Genomic DNA, 14,036 nt, shown 5'->3' with positions numbered 1-14,036 from the left:
AAATTGTTCATTTAAGTTTGTGAAGTGATGTGGATGTCCTCAAGCAATTGAACCCAAATGTATCTACCAAACAGATATCCGCCCTAGAATAACCTGCAGCTCAAAGAAGCACAACAATACATCTATTACAAATAAAGAAGAAAATATTTAATTTGTTAGCTTGGTCAGTTATTTCAAACTTTGGCTTGATTGAAGAATTCCTGTATCTAACAAAAATCTGTGACTTTATCTAAATGTCTAAAATGTTGACTAATGTTAAAAATGTTCAATTAAAACTTGTATTGCTGCTGAATTTGTGGCGGACAAACTCTTTCAGGAAAAGTCAGACCTTTTACAGCTACTGGAAAGTCGCAAAGTTATTAAGCAGTATTATTTCTCTTATGTCGGGATGTTTCAAAAATAATGACAGATGAGATTAGAAATCCAAGACATGATTTGGCAAAAGCAACAAGTTCCCAAGCCCGCTGTAGGTTATGAATGGATTATTGACTGTTGTAAAAAGCACATTTTTCTTGACCCATTGCAGCGTTTGGGCTGTAATCAACACCATGTGCTGCTGCTGTTGTGGCCTGAGGGTGAGAGCGATCAGACTACAGGAGCTGTGAGAGTGGATGTCGTCCACTTTCTTAAACCATGTGGAGTTCACCGGTGTTAAGAGAAGGTCAGCAACAGTTTAAGAAAGTTAATCATTTACTTCAGGTTATCATCCTGTAAGAGCCGAGTTGAATCCCTGAAACAGTACAAAAGGACTGTAAGAGAAAAAAATAAATACATTTGGCAAAGCAGTAAAATTTTAGGAAACATTTCTGCAAGTGTGTGGAAATACTTTTGTGGAATAAGTGGGGCATTTTCTGAAAATAAAGTCTAATTTTCAAATATTTCACATTGAAATTTGTGTAATCTGTGGCAGTGTTAGAGATATGACACCATTAGTGGACACGGTTTATTTCTGCCTATAATACTACAACATAATTGTTTTTACACAGAAATCCCTCCATCCATAGGATCCCTTATTATTCTGTAATGTTAAAAATACTTATTTGATACTTTAATGCAAGTATTGAGACTTTGTTCATGTCTGTTTTATAGCAGATCCATTTCTCTGTGTTTGTTTTTCAGTATGTCTATGTGTGTTCCTACTGTATATGTTTTTATTTCTCCAGGAGAGGGAACCATTGAGTTTCGTTTGTGGAGATAAATGATCATTTTTTCAGCCACTCAGTTTCAAGTATCACAACTATAATTAAGGGAATGCATTTCACGCCACAGGACATGAACCTACAGTGTTGACAGTGAAAATTATGTTTTTTGACACTTCAAACAATTATGTTAAAGATCAGTCATTTGAAACGTACTCTAAATGTGATTATAAGCCTAAATGCAACTTTTTTCAGTTAATTGTGTTACTACGTGATGTAGGGCATGCTGACAGCTATTATCTCCATGATATGAGGTGTATCTTCTTAAAAGCATGAAAATTGTTCTTTGTTTTAAGATTGAGACTAATGGTTGGCAACATGTTTATTTGTTGAATACTTGTTAAGCCAGTTGATGTGTAAAATTGAACACGATGGCCAGTCTGCATCACTTGGAGACTAGGATATTTTTATCTTGAGTATTATTATTATTAAGCCCTGAGAGTATCATGGTATTATAAGTAATTCTACGTTTTGACAGGGTTATTTATGGAGCTGTCAGTGGTTTGTGTTACGTGACAGTTTTCCCCAAAGATGAAAGTCATTATTGAAAACAGAGTGAAAGGCAACATTTTATTGAATGTAGTCAACGCTTCAATCAGCAGCAGTCCTCAGGGGAAACATCAGGAAGACAGGCATTTTGTTCAATCTGAAAACAGTTCTGAAAACCCAGTCATTTTTTCACGGTGACATTTATTGTGCTTTTTAACTGCTTTCACATGTCCGACTGCTGGCCTCAACAGTTGTGCATTTTCTAAGTTTGTGAAATTTTTTACCTTGATCGTTTACCTTTTAATAAACTGATTTCATGAAGGTCTTCTGCCAGCAGTGGTTTACTTATCTCAGTTTTATGTAGACGTTAGTGCATCAACGGTAAAAGTCAAGAGATTGTCTTATAAATTCTTCCATTTATTGTGTACCAAAGAAAACTATGAGAAATTAAAACAAATTGCAAAACAAAGTGCAATAAAAAAAGATGCATTGATGATTATTGAAAACAACGAATCAAAAGTGAGCAGTATTATTTAAAACACAAAAATATTAAAACATGGTTAAATCAAGATGTCCTTACAGGTCTCACTAAATATTGAGTGTGTTATATATATTTATTAATTAGTAATATGTTAATATATGTTACATAGGCAGACGCTGCCAAGACAAGATTACCTTTATGTTTTATAGGCTTAATTATAGAAACATCAGCTTTCTTTGCTGTGGTGTAGTAATGCTAAAATTACTTTACGGATCTATTCCTATTTAGAGTCTTATTTTGTAATATTACGGTAATATCTATCCAGTAATGGAGGATGCCGCTAAACCAAAGTATTACATAGCTGCATGTCTATTTCATAGACATGCAGCTATGCTCTATGAGCAGATGACTAAGTTTTGTTACAAACTTCTAAAAAAACAAGAGCCTTTGGTCAACATGTGGAGATGGAAGGAATTATAATCATATGTGAAATGAAATAAAGGACTATGGTAGCTTTTATAAAAAGTCCTGGCAGGAGAAGGGGCTTTATTTTGTTACAAGTCTTAACTAACAAAAAGCTCTTATGGCAATTTATGTGACCAGCTTGTTAAACAGAAAAAAAAGACAGTCTAAATTATATCAGGGATTTTCAGCACAGATTCACAAAGGAAACACAAAACCTAAGTACAAATACTTAATGATTTCATATGTTAAGTACGTTTCCTGCTTTCTTTCTTTCTTTGTTATAAAACTACGTCTTCAATCTAAATCACATTTCTCCTGAAAAGGTCAAACAAAACGGCTAACTCTTATTTTATTTTTTGTTTCCCATGCTGGAAGAAGGTTTAAAAATAGACCAAAACTTTTCATAAATGTCACTGTGAAACTCTTACAACTAGAACCAGAGTTTTTCTATAGAGTTTTAGACTAAATCTAACTTAGGAGTTTAAAGATCAAGAAGGTGCAAGTGGACTGTTTTTCATTTTCAGACGTTCCTGTAACACAACCTTTGAACTTTTCCAGCTCCATACTTATTCATTTTAGTTGAGTAATATTATTTTGAAGTAATGCTGCTTTTACTTACGCACAGCTTCTGGCTACCCACCTACAGTTACTTCATTAAATAAAGAGCACTTGCTACATCAAAGTGCAGCAAATACTAACACATCTTGTGTTAAAGTGAGGATTCATGTGATTTCTTGTTGTAATGTAATTTCCAGTCTGCTACGTCTGGAGGTCAAGTCAATACATGGTAATTAGTAAAATTTCAAAAACTTTTGAAAAAGCAGCATCATGTTCTACAGATGTGTTTCATTTGTTTGTCTTAGTCCTCTAAATTTAGTGAAACTGCAGAATACACTTCATGGATGATGGAGACTAACATAAATTTGTTTAATCAATGTGTTATTTGATGATCACATGATTTAATTCTTCTTTTCAATGAAGATGGACTATTCCACACTCAGAAAAAAAAAATAACTGAGAGCACAGGAGAGTAAAATCGAAAATGGGAGCACGACACAAGGCTAAGACGTGCAGCCCATATATGGAGGTCTTAGTCCCCCACGCGGTCGTTACAGGTTCGAGTCCCGGTCAGATTTCATTTGCCGCATGTTTTCCCTTTCTCTCACAACCTACTGTCTGACAGCTGTCAAATAAAGGCCACTAGAGCCAACAAAACCTTTAAAAATTGAAAATGGGATGACAAAGCCTGCTTCATTGCTGTGTATATATTTCCATTGACAAAAGACAAGGTGGACAGCATACCATTTTAAAAGTCTGCCCTGTATCATGATTTGGGGTGTGAGTTTGCTGGGTATGCTGGACGGACCATTGTTTACCTCTGCTTCCAGTGACAGGGAAGCGTTTGTGAGGCAGATTGCTCTCAGGTGTGAGCGCAATCTTCTCATCCTTTGCCTGGGTTCACAAGATGCTGCCTGACGATCAGTCGATGCCTCTCAACCTATTTGGTACAACAGAATTCACCTTCAAGGAAAATTTGTATGATTCTGTCTTGAACGTCTCTTCAAATTTGTCCTGGAGGACACCCAGTCTGATCGGCCTCCTGCATCCTCGAGACCCAGGTTGTCAAAGAATCTCCGCATCAGACATCTCCTTCACCTCCTGTCTGCCAGCTCTGCAAAGTACCGATATCAACAAACTCTAGCACAGCTGCATTCTCCTTTGGATTACCAGACTGAGCCAACAGGATCTTGTCCCTTCTGCAACCCTACCTCTCATTTCTTCCTCTCCTTCCTCCGGTAAACCAACTTTGCCAGTGGTTCAAGAACGAGCCTAGAACAGGACACCTGGATTTGTTTCAGCTGTGTTTGATTACCAGTTTTGCCACAAAGACAAAGACTGAGTCTGCAAACACACTTTAATTTTTGCTTTAAATGTTTTGCACCATTTGTGCGCTTTGTTAATTGTTTGTCATTCTAAATGTGCTGGTTAATTTTTCATAAAGGAAGACAACACATTCCTCCTATCAAGCATATGAGGAATGTCCTAAACCCTTAGATAGTGTTACTGCCTGCCTCGTTGAAACCTTCAAACTACACAGCTGAAATAAAAATGTCAAGAAAGACAAAGAAACCTTGTTGACCTTTTACCATTTTAATAATAATACAGCGATAATCTTGCTGCTTTTGATGTTTGTAGTCGGGCTGTCACTTCACAGTCAATGAAGTTGGTCAGCAGAAGGAAGCACAAAGTGGTCAAAAGTTTTCTTGGAGACGCCTGCATTGATGGCAGAGTCCAAAAAAGCACAGTGGAGCAACACCAACAGAAGCCTTCACTTACTGTAAAAACCTCACACTGGAGCTCAACTAATATGCGCCTCTCCAAGCATTCTCCAGACTTTGCAACCTTGATTAAGAAATGATAAACAAAATTCACTTTTATTTGAACAGAGGACCTTTTACCACGGAGCAATCGATCAGCCGTTTTCTCATTAGCTCAGGCAAAATGTTTCTGATGCTGTCTTTGGCTCACGTATCGCCTTAATACAAGAAATTCAGATGCCTTGCTTCATGTGTCAACAACTCCAGATCTTCTCAAGTTCTCAAAAGAGCTTTGCCTTCCAATCGTCTCTAGGCTACAGTTACTGCTGTTGCTTGTCCCTAATTTTTTTTTTAATTTTTTAATTTTTTTACTACACTTTACACTTGTTTGTTTCTTGTGTACTGAGATGCAGCGTTGGCCCTGACATATTCCATGGGAGACAAATAAAGATAGTTTGAATGCACTTAAATGATCAAAATTATGTAATTACAATAATAACATTTACGCATGCCATTCTAATCCATTAGAACGCCATAATTATGTTTGACATAAAATGTTTGTCAAAAATTTACATATTTTTATTCTAATTAAGGCTATTATACATATAAGCCAATAGATGACTGGGGTTTTAGAATGGTAGCCTACTGTGTCAATAACAATAGGTGAAATAATCCTGCTCCTTCTGGCCAATTATTATGCAAAGTTACATTATGCTCAACTAACTGACAAAAAGTGAAACATGAGCTGGTGGTCCACTTCATTTAAAAAAATAATGTAGCTAATTCATATAGGATCTTATCCAAATAATGCTCTTTCTCTCATAACAGAATTTCGCAGAAGCACAAACTTTTTCAGATCTCACTCCTGCCAAGTGATTACAACAACCGCTGCCCCGCACGCACAGCATTAATATTCAGAGTCTGTTGTTTGAGCGTCTCCCCCCCCCCTGCTTCTGCGCCAAGACATGCTCTCCATCTGTGTCCAGTGCGCGGATTAGACGCTTATTATCCTCTTAGCTCTAAATGGCCCCACGTTCCTTGCACTTGGTTGTGAGGCTCATCTGTTGTCTAAGAGGCGAATCGGAGCGTGGCACGACATCGATCATGCGTAAAAATGACCGTGGCCACCATTCATCGGTGTTTGCGAGGACGAATTGACGGCGAGATTTGTCGTCCATCGTCTGTCAGAGCGCATCTCCGGGGCTCGGTCACTAGGCTGCTCGTCCGTTCATGACCCACCCCACTGATCTTTTGCAGCCTGTAATCTTATCAGTGTCAAAGCGTAGCTGCCCTTTCCCCCACGGACAGATCCCGTGCGTCTTTGGAGGGCGTTTGTCTCCAAATTTGGAAGAGAGACGAGCTTTCATTTGAGACAGCTTCCGCACCAGCTGAGCATTTACTTATCGATAAAGTTGCGCTTTTGGATGTGTCCTAAAATGTGGATTTGACCAAGTGAAACTATGGATCCTACATGTAAAGAGAAGCGTCTGCTATGTTTACTTTTCTTTGCTATCTGCTCTGCCAGCGTTTGCTTTGGTGCCAGAAGATCAAATGCGCGGAGATCTGGTGAGTTCAGCTTCCACAAACTAGTTGGACTGGAAACATGAAATATTATTACAATGAGCATAACAATGAAATGAACTTGTAACATGGCAACGTGAGGCTGATAGCATGCACGGTTTCTTTGTGTCACTGACTGTATTTTTAAATGTTTTCACCTTTTATTCATGATATCACAGAAAACCAAAGCACCACTATTTAGTAAAAAAAGTACAATAAATCAAAGCAATCTTTTTATGTGTGTTCATAGGCAGCAAAAACACAACTTGGGACATTCTCTACTTAAAACAAAGCCCATTTCATGCCACAAAACAAAACTGCATTTTTTTTAACAAAATTAAGTACAATTATGCCATTATTATTTTAATATGTGTTTTTGTTTTTTTTTTTTTTTTACTTATGTTCTTTTTCAGTCCAGCTTACTGAGAAGAAATTTAAATGCAACCATTTCTATGCAGAGTGATAAACATTTTTGTTCCTGTGTTTCAGCTTTTTAATTTGAAATCGAAGAATAAAAGAAAGAATAAAATTCACAAAAAAATGCTGGGAAATGTGATGGAAAAAATAAAGTAGAGATTAGAAAATGTGTGTTTTTTGCTTACAATCAAGAATGGATTCCAGAGAAAGAAAAACAGTTTATTAACTGTAAAAACAAAAACAGCAACTATTCTTAGTTAAAATATGCAAAAACAAATGTTGCAGAATAAAGATTTTTATCCAGAGGCACCACCTGATCTATCAAAGACAGTTCTTTAGAGGGAGCGTGTGTGCATTCATTATTCAGGAAATCAATGATTGTAATTTTAAGATAAGAAAGATCAAAGAGGTGAAGAGGTGAAATATTATTAGGGAATCAATCAGAAGCCCTCAGTCAAACCCAATCACCTCTTATACTTGATGAAGATCAGACTCAAAACAGAAATAAATCCACAAAACAAACTGGAAGATGTTTCAGTGAACTCCCTGGAGCAGCATCACATGTGGTTTTCACTGCAGAAACAAGCATGAATGTTGTTTCTAACCTAACCGTTGCTGCGCTGCAGTTTCTCACAATTAATTTTCTTTTTTTGTTTTTCTCAAATTTCCTTGTTGAGCAAACAGCTAAAAGTCGGACACTACTGCTAAAAGAAAAGAAGTTACAAGATAACTTGTGTACTAAACAATGACAGATCTTCCTAACATCAGCACCAAGCAGTCTACTCAATATGGTGTCGTAAATAACAAATAAATTAAATTTTTTTTTATTTCAGCCAAGCTCTTGAGTTAAGTGATTTTTTTTCTCAACACCATGATGTCTGATCTCTACATTGCTAGATTTATAGTGCATGTAGTTCAACTTCTATTTTACAAAGATTTTTTGCAAGAAACAATATAAATGCTTTTAAAATACGTAGATAAGTTTTAGTTAAAGGTTGATGCTAAGCTTCCTTCTGTCCATTTCTTACACCACTGCGTACATCTTAGCTGAAACCCTTGGATTCCTTTTCAGTCACACCCTCTTTGTATCCGTTTCTTCTTTGTTTCTTTGTCCCACTTCCTTTACTTTTCTTTCCATCACTTCCTCTTTCCCTCACTGTCATTCCCCCTGACCACTGACTTTTTTTTCACTCTCAGACCCCTCAGGCCGATGTGGGTTGACTTCTACGTCTGTCTGTCTGCACAGTGCCCGAGTCACAGCTCTGACTGCCAAACATGCACAGGGCTGGTGCAGCTCTGCATTTATGACTGCCAGTGACATTTGTACTTGTTTTTTTCTGTCTTGATGTCTCTCAGCGCTTGTTTTCATGGAGGGTAGAATGTCAGTAGGGCTCAGTGTCCACATGCATCACATCAGCGTTTGACAAAAAAAGCTGGTGGTTTTTCAGAAAGGGGTTAAAATTGAATGAAGCTTCCCCCCGCCCCCCTGAGGTGGTCTTTCTTTTTAATTCCTTGACAGCTTCATTCCCCCGTTTGAATAGACAGTTAAATTATTGATGGAATAATTCAGAAGCTTCGTTTTTTTTTTATTTTTTACTCTTATTGTTATGCATATCTAGCATTATGAAGTTGATAAGAGAGCCATGCATTTTAATGAACCCTCCACGACCACTTCTCGCACTTGAACTTTTGTTTGGTGGAACACAATTAAAATTTAATCACGACAAAAACAGTTGCTATTGTTTAAAGCACAGCGTTTTGTTTTCATACCTTCAAACTCGCCCCATTTTGTTCTTTAAAGGAAGACGGCTGCATGCGGCTCACTGATCATTTTTTTGGGGGGGGACAAAAATCTGGGAAGTAAATATTTTCGACGTAAATCCTAAAGTGGGGATATGGAAGCAGATTATTTACACCGCAGCTTTGTTTTAAGTATAAGATTACTGTTGAACACATAAAAGCTGTGTTGAGTGTTGAGGCTGATTAATAGTCGACAGAGAATCCAAATTTTTCATTACCAAAATAACCTGCTCTTTGGTTACATCCTCATACCGAATAAAATTCCTGTTCATGAATTCATTTTTATCAAACAATAACAATTATATGTGATACAGAATCTAATCAGAACAAAACATTTAGAAGATTTAGTTTTTGCTGACATCAGGATTTATGAATGTGAATAAGCCATCCATCCATCCATCCATCCATCCATCCATCCATCCATCCATCCATCCATCCATCCATCCATCCATCCATGCTCCTGACTCAAAAAGGAATACCAAAACACTTTCTAGCTCATTCTGGATGAGCTTAAGTTTTTTTTTTCTTCTTTTTTTTCTTTTTCTGGGGTTTATTCTGCTGTGTTTTGGACAAAGGTAGAATTTAGACATATGACCTATAATTTATTTAACAATGGCAACTGATTTTCTGAGACATGATATTAAAAAAGAAACATAAAAGGACATTTGATAAAATTGTAAAATATTCAAAATATTTATCACTTGTTCATAAATTTGGGGATTAATCATGACATCCAAATGAATTTTCTTATATTTGCAATTTGAATTTAATTTTAATTTTTTCGTATGCCAAATTAAATTGAAATTTGTATTGAAATATTTTTTAATTACTTCTGGTTAATTTGAGTCTGAAAAACCTCAATTCTAGGCAATATTTAATCTGGGAAAAAACACACAATCTAGAAGCCACAGATCAGGTTGACAGGATGAGAGGCCAGGAAAATATTCATTCAACTGTCTCTATCATGTTTGAAGTGGACAGTGGCCTCAAAGGATTTAGAAGGGCACTTGGCAAACACAGACCAGCGGTGATTCTGAGATTATCTTCTCGATAAGACAAGAGGGCATGTCTCAAGCCTCGCAGAGTATTACTAGATGTAGCATGTGCTGATTAAAAAACAAAAACAATATCTGTGAAGTTAAATCTAACATTACTAATTGAAGTTACCTAATCTTGACTGATTTGACCTTTCTTCTGTCTGTGTTTGGGGAAACAGAGATATACAAAGTTCACCTGATGGAAGTACCAATCCTTGTTAAATGAGTGACATGAGAATATCTGGAGGTTATTTGTGATTCACATGTAACATATCTGGATTAAACTGTTGCTTTTATCTACAGTGAAATNGTCTGAAATTCCTTCACAGCAATAAATAACATTTATTCCTCTATAAAAGTGTAATAAATATCAATAAGTTAAAACATTTCGCATTTCATAAATTAAATCTCATATGTGACTAACATATTCCATAGGGTATAATTGCAAGGCAGTTCTTTGTTTAAGGATTAATATTAAAAACTGTAAGGCGAAATAAAGTAGAAATGACTCGTTGAAAAGAACCCCTGAAGTCGGCCACTTGCAGGAAATCCTTCATAACCACACTGCAGAGCAGCTTTCACAATAAAAAGTAAAGAAAAACACCACTAAACACCTCGTTCCCAATGAAACAAATTCAGCCACCAGATGTTTCTACACACATCCACATTTCCTGGCGGAGTGTTTCCTCACAGTGTGGTAAATAAGGTTGTCGTCCAGAAATGACAGGTCATCGTCAAACGCGATCGGCCGACAGCAGGCCTGCAGGGGCGTGTCTTTGGCGGCGAGCTTCCTCTTGTTGACCAGGTTGAAGAGGATTTTGTCGTAGTTGGTTTCCGACTTTCTGCAGGGTCCAGAGCAGTACCGGAATATCATCTCCTCGCTGGAGCTGTAGCCCAGGCCCAGGTCCGTCACGTTCAGGTGAATCTGCCTGAGCACGCAGCCCTGTCCTCGTCCACCGCCTCCTCGTCTTCCACTCTTCCTGCTCGTTTCATCTCCTCTATTTTCTCTTCTCCTCTCTTTGCCCTTCGTCAGCCTCGCTCCCTGCTTTCTCTCCCTTCTGTGACGAGTCCTGATCCAGTTTTCGCTGAGGTGGGAAGAAAAGGAGGTGGAGGTGTACGAAGGCTCTGCAGAGGAGCGACGAACTCTGCTGACCACTATTTTGATAAAGTCCATAACGTTTTTGTTACTCTGGATGAGCTCCTCCATGGTGTCTGAAACAGATTACCAAAAGTGTCAGAATCACCAACATGCCTGATGCTTCACAGAACTCGCCTCTAGTTAGTTATTAAAACTATATGTTGTGTTTTTCTGGGGGTTTTTTTTCTTGTTTTATTCAGCCAATGAATTAAACTCCAAGAGATTAATTTACTTTACAAACAGAATCTATTCATGACTATCAACAAGACAGCTTTGAATTGAAATGTGCTGTAGTGAAGATATGTCAGCCATACATGGCAATCCAACCAGGAAAAGACTGCATTATTATTATTATTTTTAATTTCATTTTATGGTTTTGTATCTTTCATTTAATTTGCTTTCATTTACATTTTTTTCAATGGGTTCTTGTGTTCACAGTGGACCTTCCAAGTAAGGCTGCAGCTTGCAGCATTTTCCTTCTCATTTTGTCATTTTTCTCTTTTAGTCCCATCAGTGTCCTTCAGCGGTTGCCAGATTGTCTGTCCACTCCTTGCTGTTTAGCCTCCAAGGATTCCCTCTTCTTACCACCCCACGCCTCCCAAAACTCTTTGGACATTTTCTGTTAGCTTGTTGATTTTAGAGTTTGTGATGTTCTTCAAAACAACTAAGCCACGATATGTCATATGGGTAAGAGCCTTGATAAAGAATCAATGCTGTGATGACCCAAAGAACGATTAGGGGATTGGCCCTGCTGTGTATCTTGTCAGTGATTGTTTGGAGACACATAGAGTAACTAGGTATTTTAGGGATTGAATCGACCAAAGCACATTAAAATCTACACATAATAAAGCATAAAAGGTTCCTCTGAATATCTGCTGCATGTACAATGCTTTGGGCTCTACAAGTGTTAAATTATTTAAAGACACAACACTCTTTTTTTGTTCGTTTCACAAGTCTTTGAGATCACACATCTCCAGTGGGCAATATGTGAGTCTATAATTTAAAAGTGAGATTCAAGAACACAAATTAAAGTGATTACTTCATTTAAAATGTTTAAAGTGGATAGATTTTTAATTATCAAAGACTTAAAAGTATTAAATAAGCAATCACACATATGCCACTTTTAAATAGAACTGGAAAAAAGGAAGCCTTAAGAGTCTGGACTTGATCCAAGATCTCATTCCTTTCAGAAAGCCTTTTAGCCTACCGACCTTCACAAATATGGTCCACAGTGTACTGCAGGGAACGTTTCCTCTTGCAGAGTTCAAACTTAAAAAAACGTCAGCTAGTTTATCACTACAATTCATCCATTTGTTAAACAGAGTTATATTTTTTTAATCAATTCATAGTGCAAAAGCTGCAGCGAGTTTTGTCATAGTTACAGTTAATGTTGTTTGATGTTGAACAAATAAGTTTTTGTCATGTATTTCTAACCTGAGAACATTTCCTAACAAGATAATTCAGGACATTAATGTAAAAAAAATGCATGCATAAAGCACAAAAACGGGTTAGTCCTGTTGTTTGTTGGAATACACCTGATGGGAATTAAATTTAGTGAACAAATCCATTTCAAATGAAACTTAGTAGAGTGTGAATGGTTATGTTTTTAAAGTTGCAGCATGAACAATTACTTTAAATGTTTTTAATGCCCTACTTATAATGTAGATGTTTATGAGTTAAGGAACAATTAGAATTATGAACACTGATCGTATTTAATATTTCGACAAACAGTTTTTGTAGAACTTTTAGCTCTTACATCTGTCTCCTGTGTCCAGTTCGCCTGCTGTCTCTGCAGGGCGCATGTCCGGTGAGAGAAGGGACAGACGGATCTGAACCGGCGGAGCCTCCAGGGGACTCTCCGGCTGCTGTCGGCTTCGGAGCAGCGAGCTGGGCCTCACTGCACTCAGCAGAATCAAACAAGTGGTCAAGCTATCCCATAACTTCATGGTCCACCTCAGTCCGACTGATGGACATGGCGCGATACGCACTCAAATGGTATCAGTCTTTAAAAAAAAAAAAAGTGATGCAGAAGAAGGGACTGGTGTACCCGGAACACCAAGTTTCTTCTGAACTTGTCTGCCACATAAATTAGAAAAAAAAAAAAAAAAAAAAAAAACACGCTGGGCAGAGGTTCGCATTGAGCAGGCGGATCTTTTTCAGAGAGCTCCAGCTGATTTCAGTCCATCCCATTGAACATCGATCCAGACCGAGCTGGCCTGGCTGCGAGCAGAGGCAGAGGAGATGTGGAGAGGTGCTGACGTCTAGCGGTCCTTCGTCTGCTCTGTCTGTTTCCTCCTCCCCACGCAGACTGCCCGGAGGGGCTGGCGCGCACATCCAAGGCTGACCCTGGGATCCAGAACCGGTTCTGGTTGTGGAGTTAAATGTTTTGAGAACGTGTCGGCGTGTGTATTCAGATGGCCGAAAGGGAGAGCGAGGTTTCACACTTTCCACCGGATTCCCCGTCCCGACTCTCCAGATTTTGGCGCATGTATCCAAACGTGTTTGTGATGATAAACCAGTAAAAACAGAAGAGGTTAGATTTAGTAGCGTGGTCTAATTCACGCAGTTTTCCAGATGACACGCCAAGATTCATAATCCCTGTTAATTAAAGATTGTCTGGATTTTTAATCTATTAAAAAAAACAAAGCAAACCTTATGGCTGCAATATTTTAGACCTTTTTTATGTTTTTTAAAGATGTGAGATTATCTATGCACAAAATAAAGTGAATTTTGAAAGAGTTCGGAATATAACATCAATGTATTGTAATGACTTCCAGGCACAATTATTAAGTAAAGTTGTAAAAATAAGAAAGAAAAACAGATATACTTGATGTTGCTGTCTGTTTCCATCTTTGTGTCTCATGTAAAATAGGTGATATACGATATTAATTGTCTGCAAATTGTTCATTTAAGTTTGTGAAGTGATGTGGATGTCCTCAAGCAATTGAACCCAAATGTATCTACCAAACAGATATCCGCCCTAGAATAACCTGCAGCTCAAAGAAGCACAACAATACATCTATTACAAATAAAGAAGAAAATATTTAATTTGTTAGCTTGGTCAGTTATTTCAAACTTTGGCTTGATTGAAGAATTCCTGTATCTAACAAAAATCTGTGACTTTATCTAAAT

The 14,036-nt window shown here is 37.5% G+C and overlaps 1 protein-coding gene across 1 annotated transcript; it reads right to left on the bottom strand.

Moving 5' to 3' along the window:
* Positions 1 to 10,122: 10,122 nt before the first annotated feature.
* Positions 10,123 to 13,431, bottom strand: LOC103135372 (glial cell line-derived neurotrophic factor-like). The gene is made up of 2 exons (XM_007548040.2): positions 12,661 to 13,431; positions 10,123 to 10,978 (listed from the first exon to the last, which is right to left on the bottom strand). The coding sequence occupies exons 1-2, from the start codon at positions 12,848 to 12,850 to the stop codon at positions 10,419 to 10,421; spliced, it is 750 nt and encodes a 249-aa protein (XP_007548102.1). The 5' UTR covers positions 12,851 to 13,431; the 3' UTR covers positions 10,123 to 10,418.
* Positions 13,432 to 14,036: the final 605 nt, after the last annotated feature.

This window comes from Poecilia formosa, unplaced genomic scaffold (genome assembly GCF_000485575.1).
Source record: "Poecilia formosa unplaced genomic scaffold, Poecilia_formosa-5.1.2 Scaffold25, whole genome shotgun sequence".
Lineage (NCBI taxonomy): Eukaryota > Metazoa > Chordata > Actinopteri > Cyprinodontiformes > Poeciliidae > Poecilia > Poecilia formosa.
This window is presented reverse-complemented; position numbering and strand designations above follow the sequence as displayed.

Coding starts and splice junctions, on each gene's coding strand:
- LOC103135372 (XM_007548040.2), bottom strand. CDS start 12,850: ATGAAGTTATGGGATAGCTTGACCACTTGTTTGATTCTGCTGAGTGCA. Junction 10,979..12,660: donor ACTGGACACAGGAGACAGAT/GTAAGAGCTAAA, acceptor AATCTGTTTCAG/ACACCATGGAGGAGCTCATC.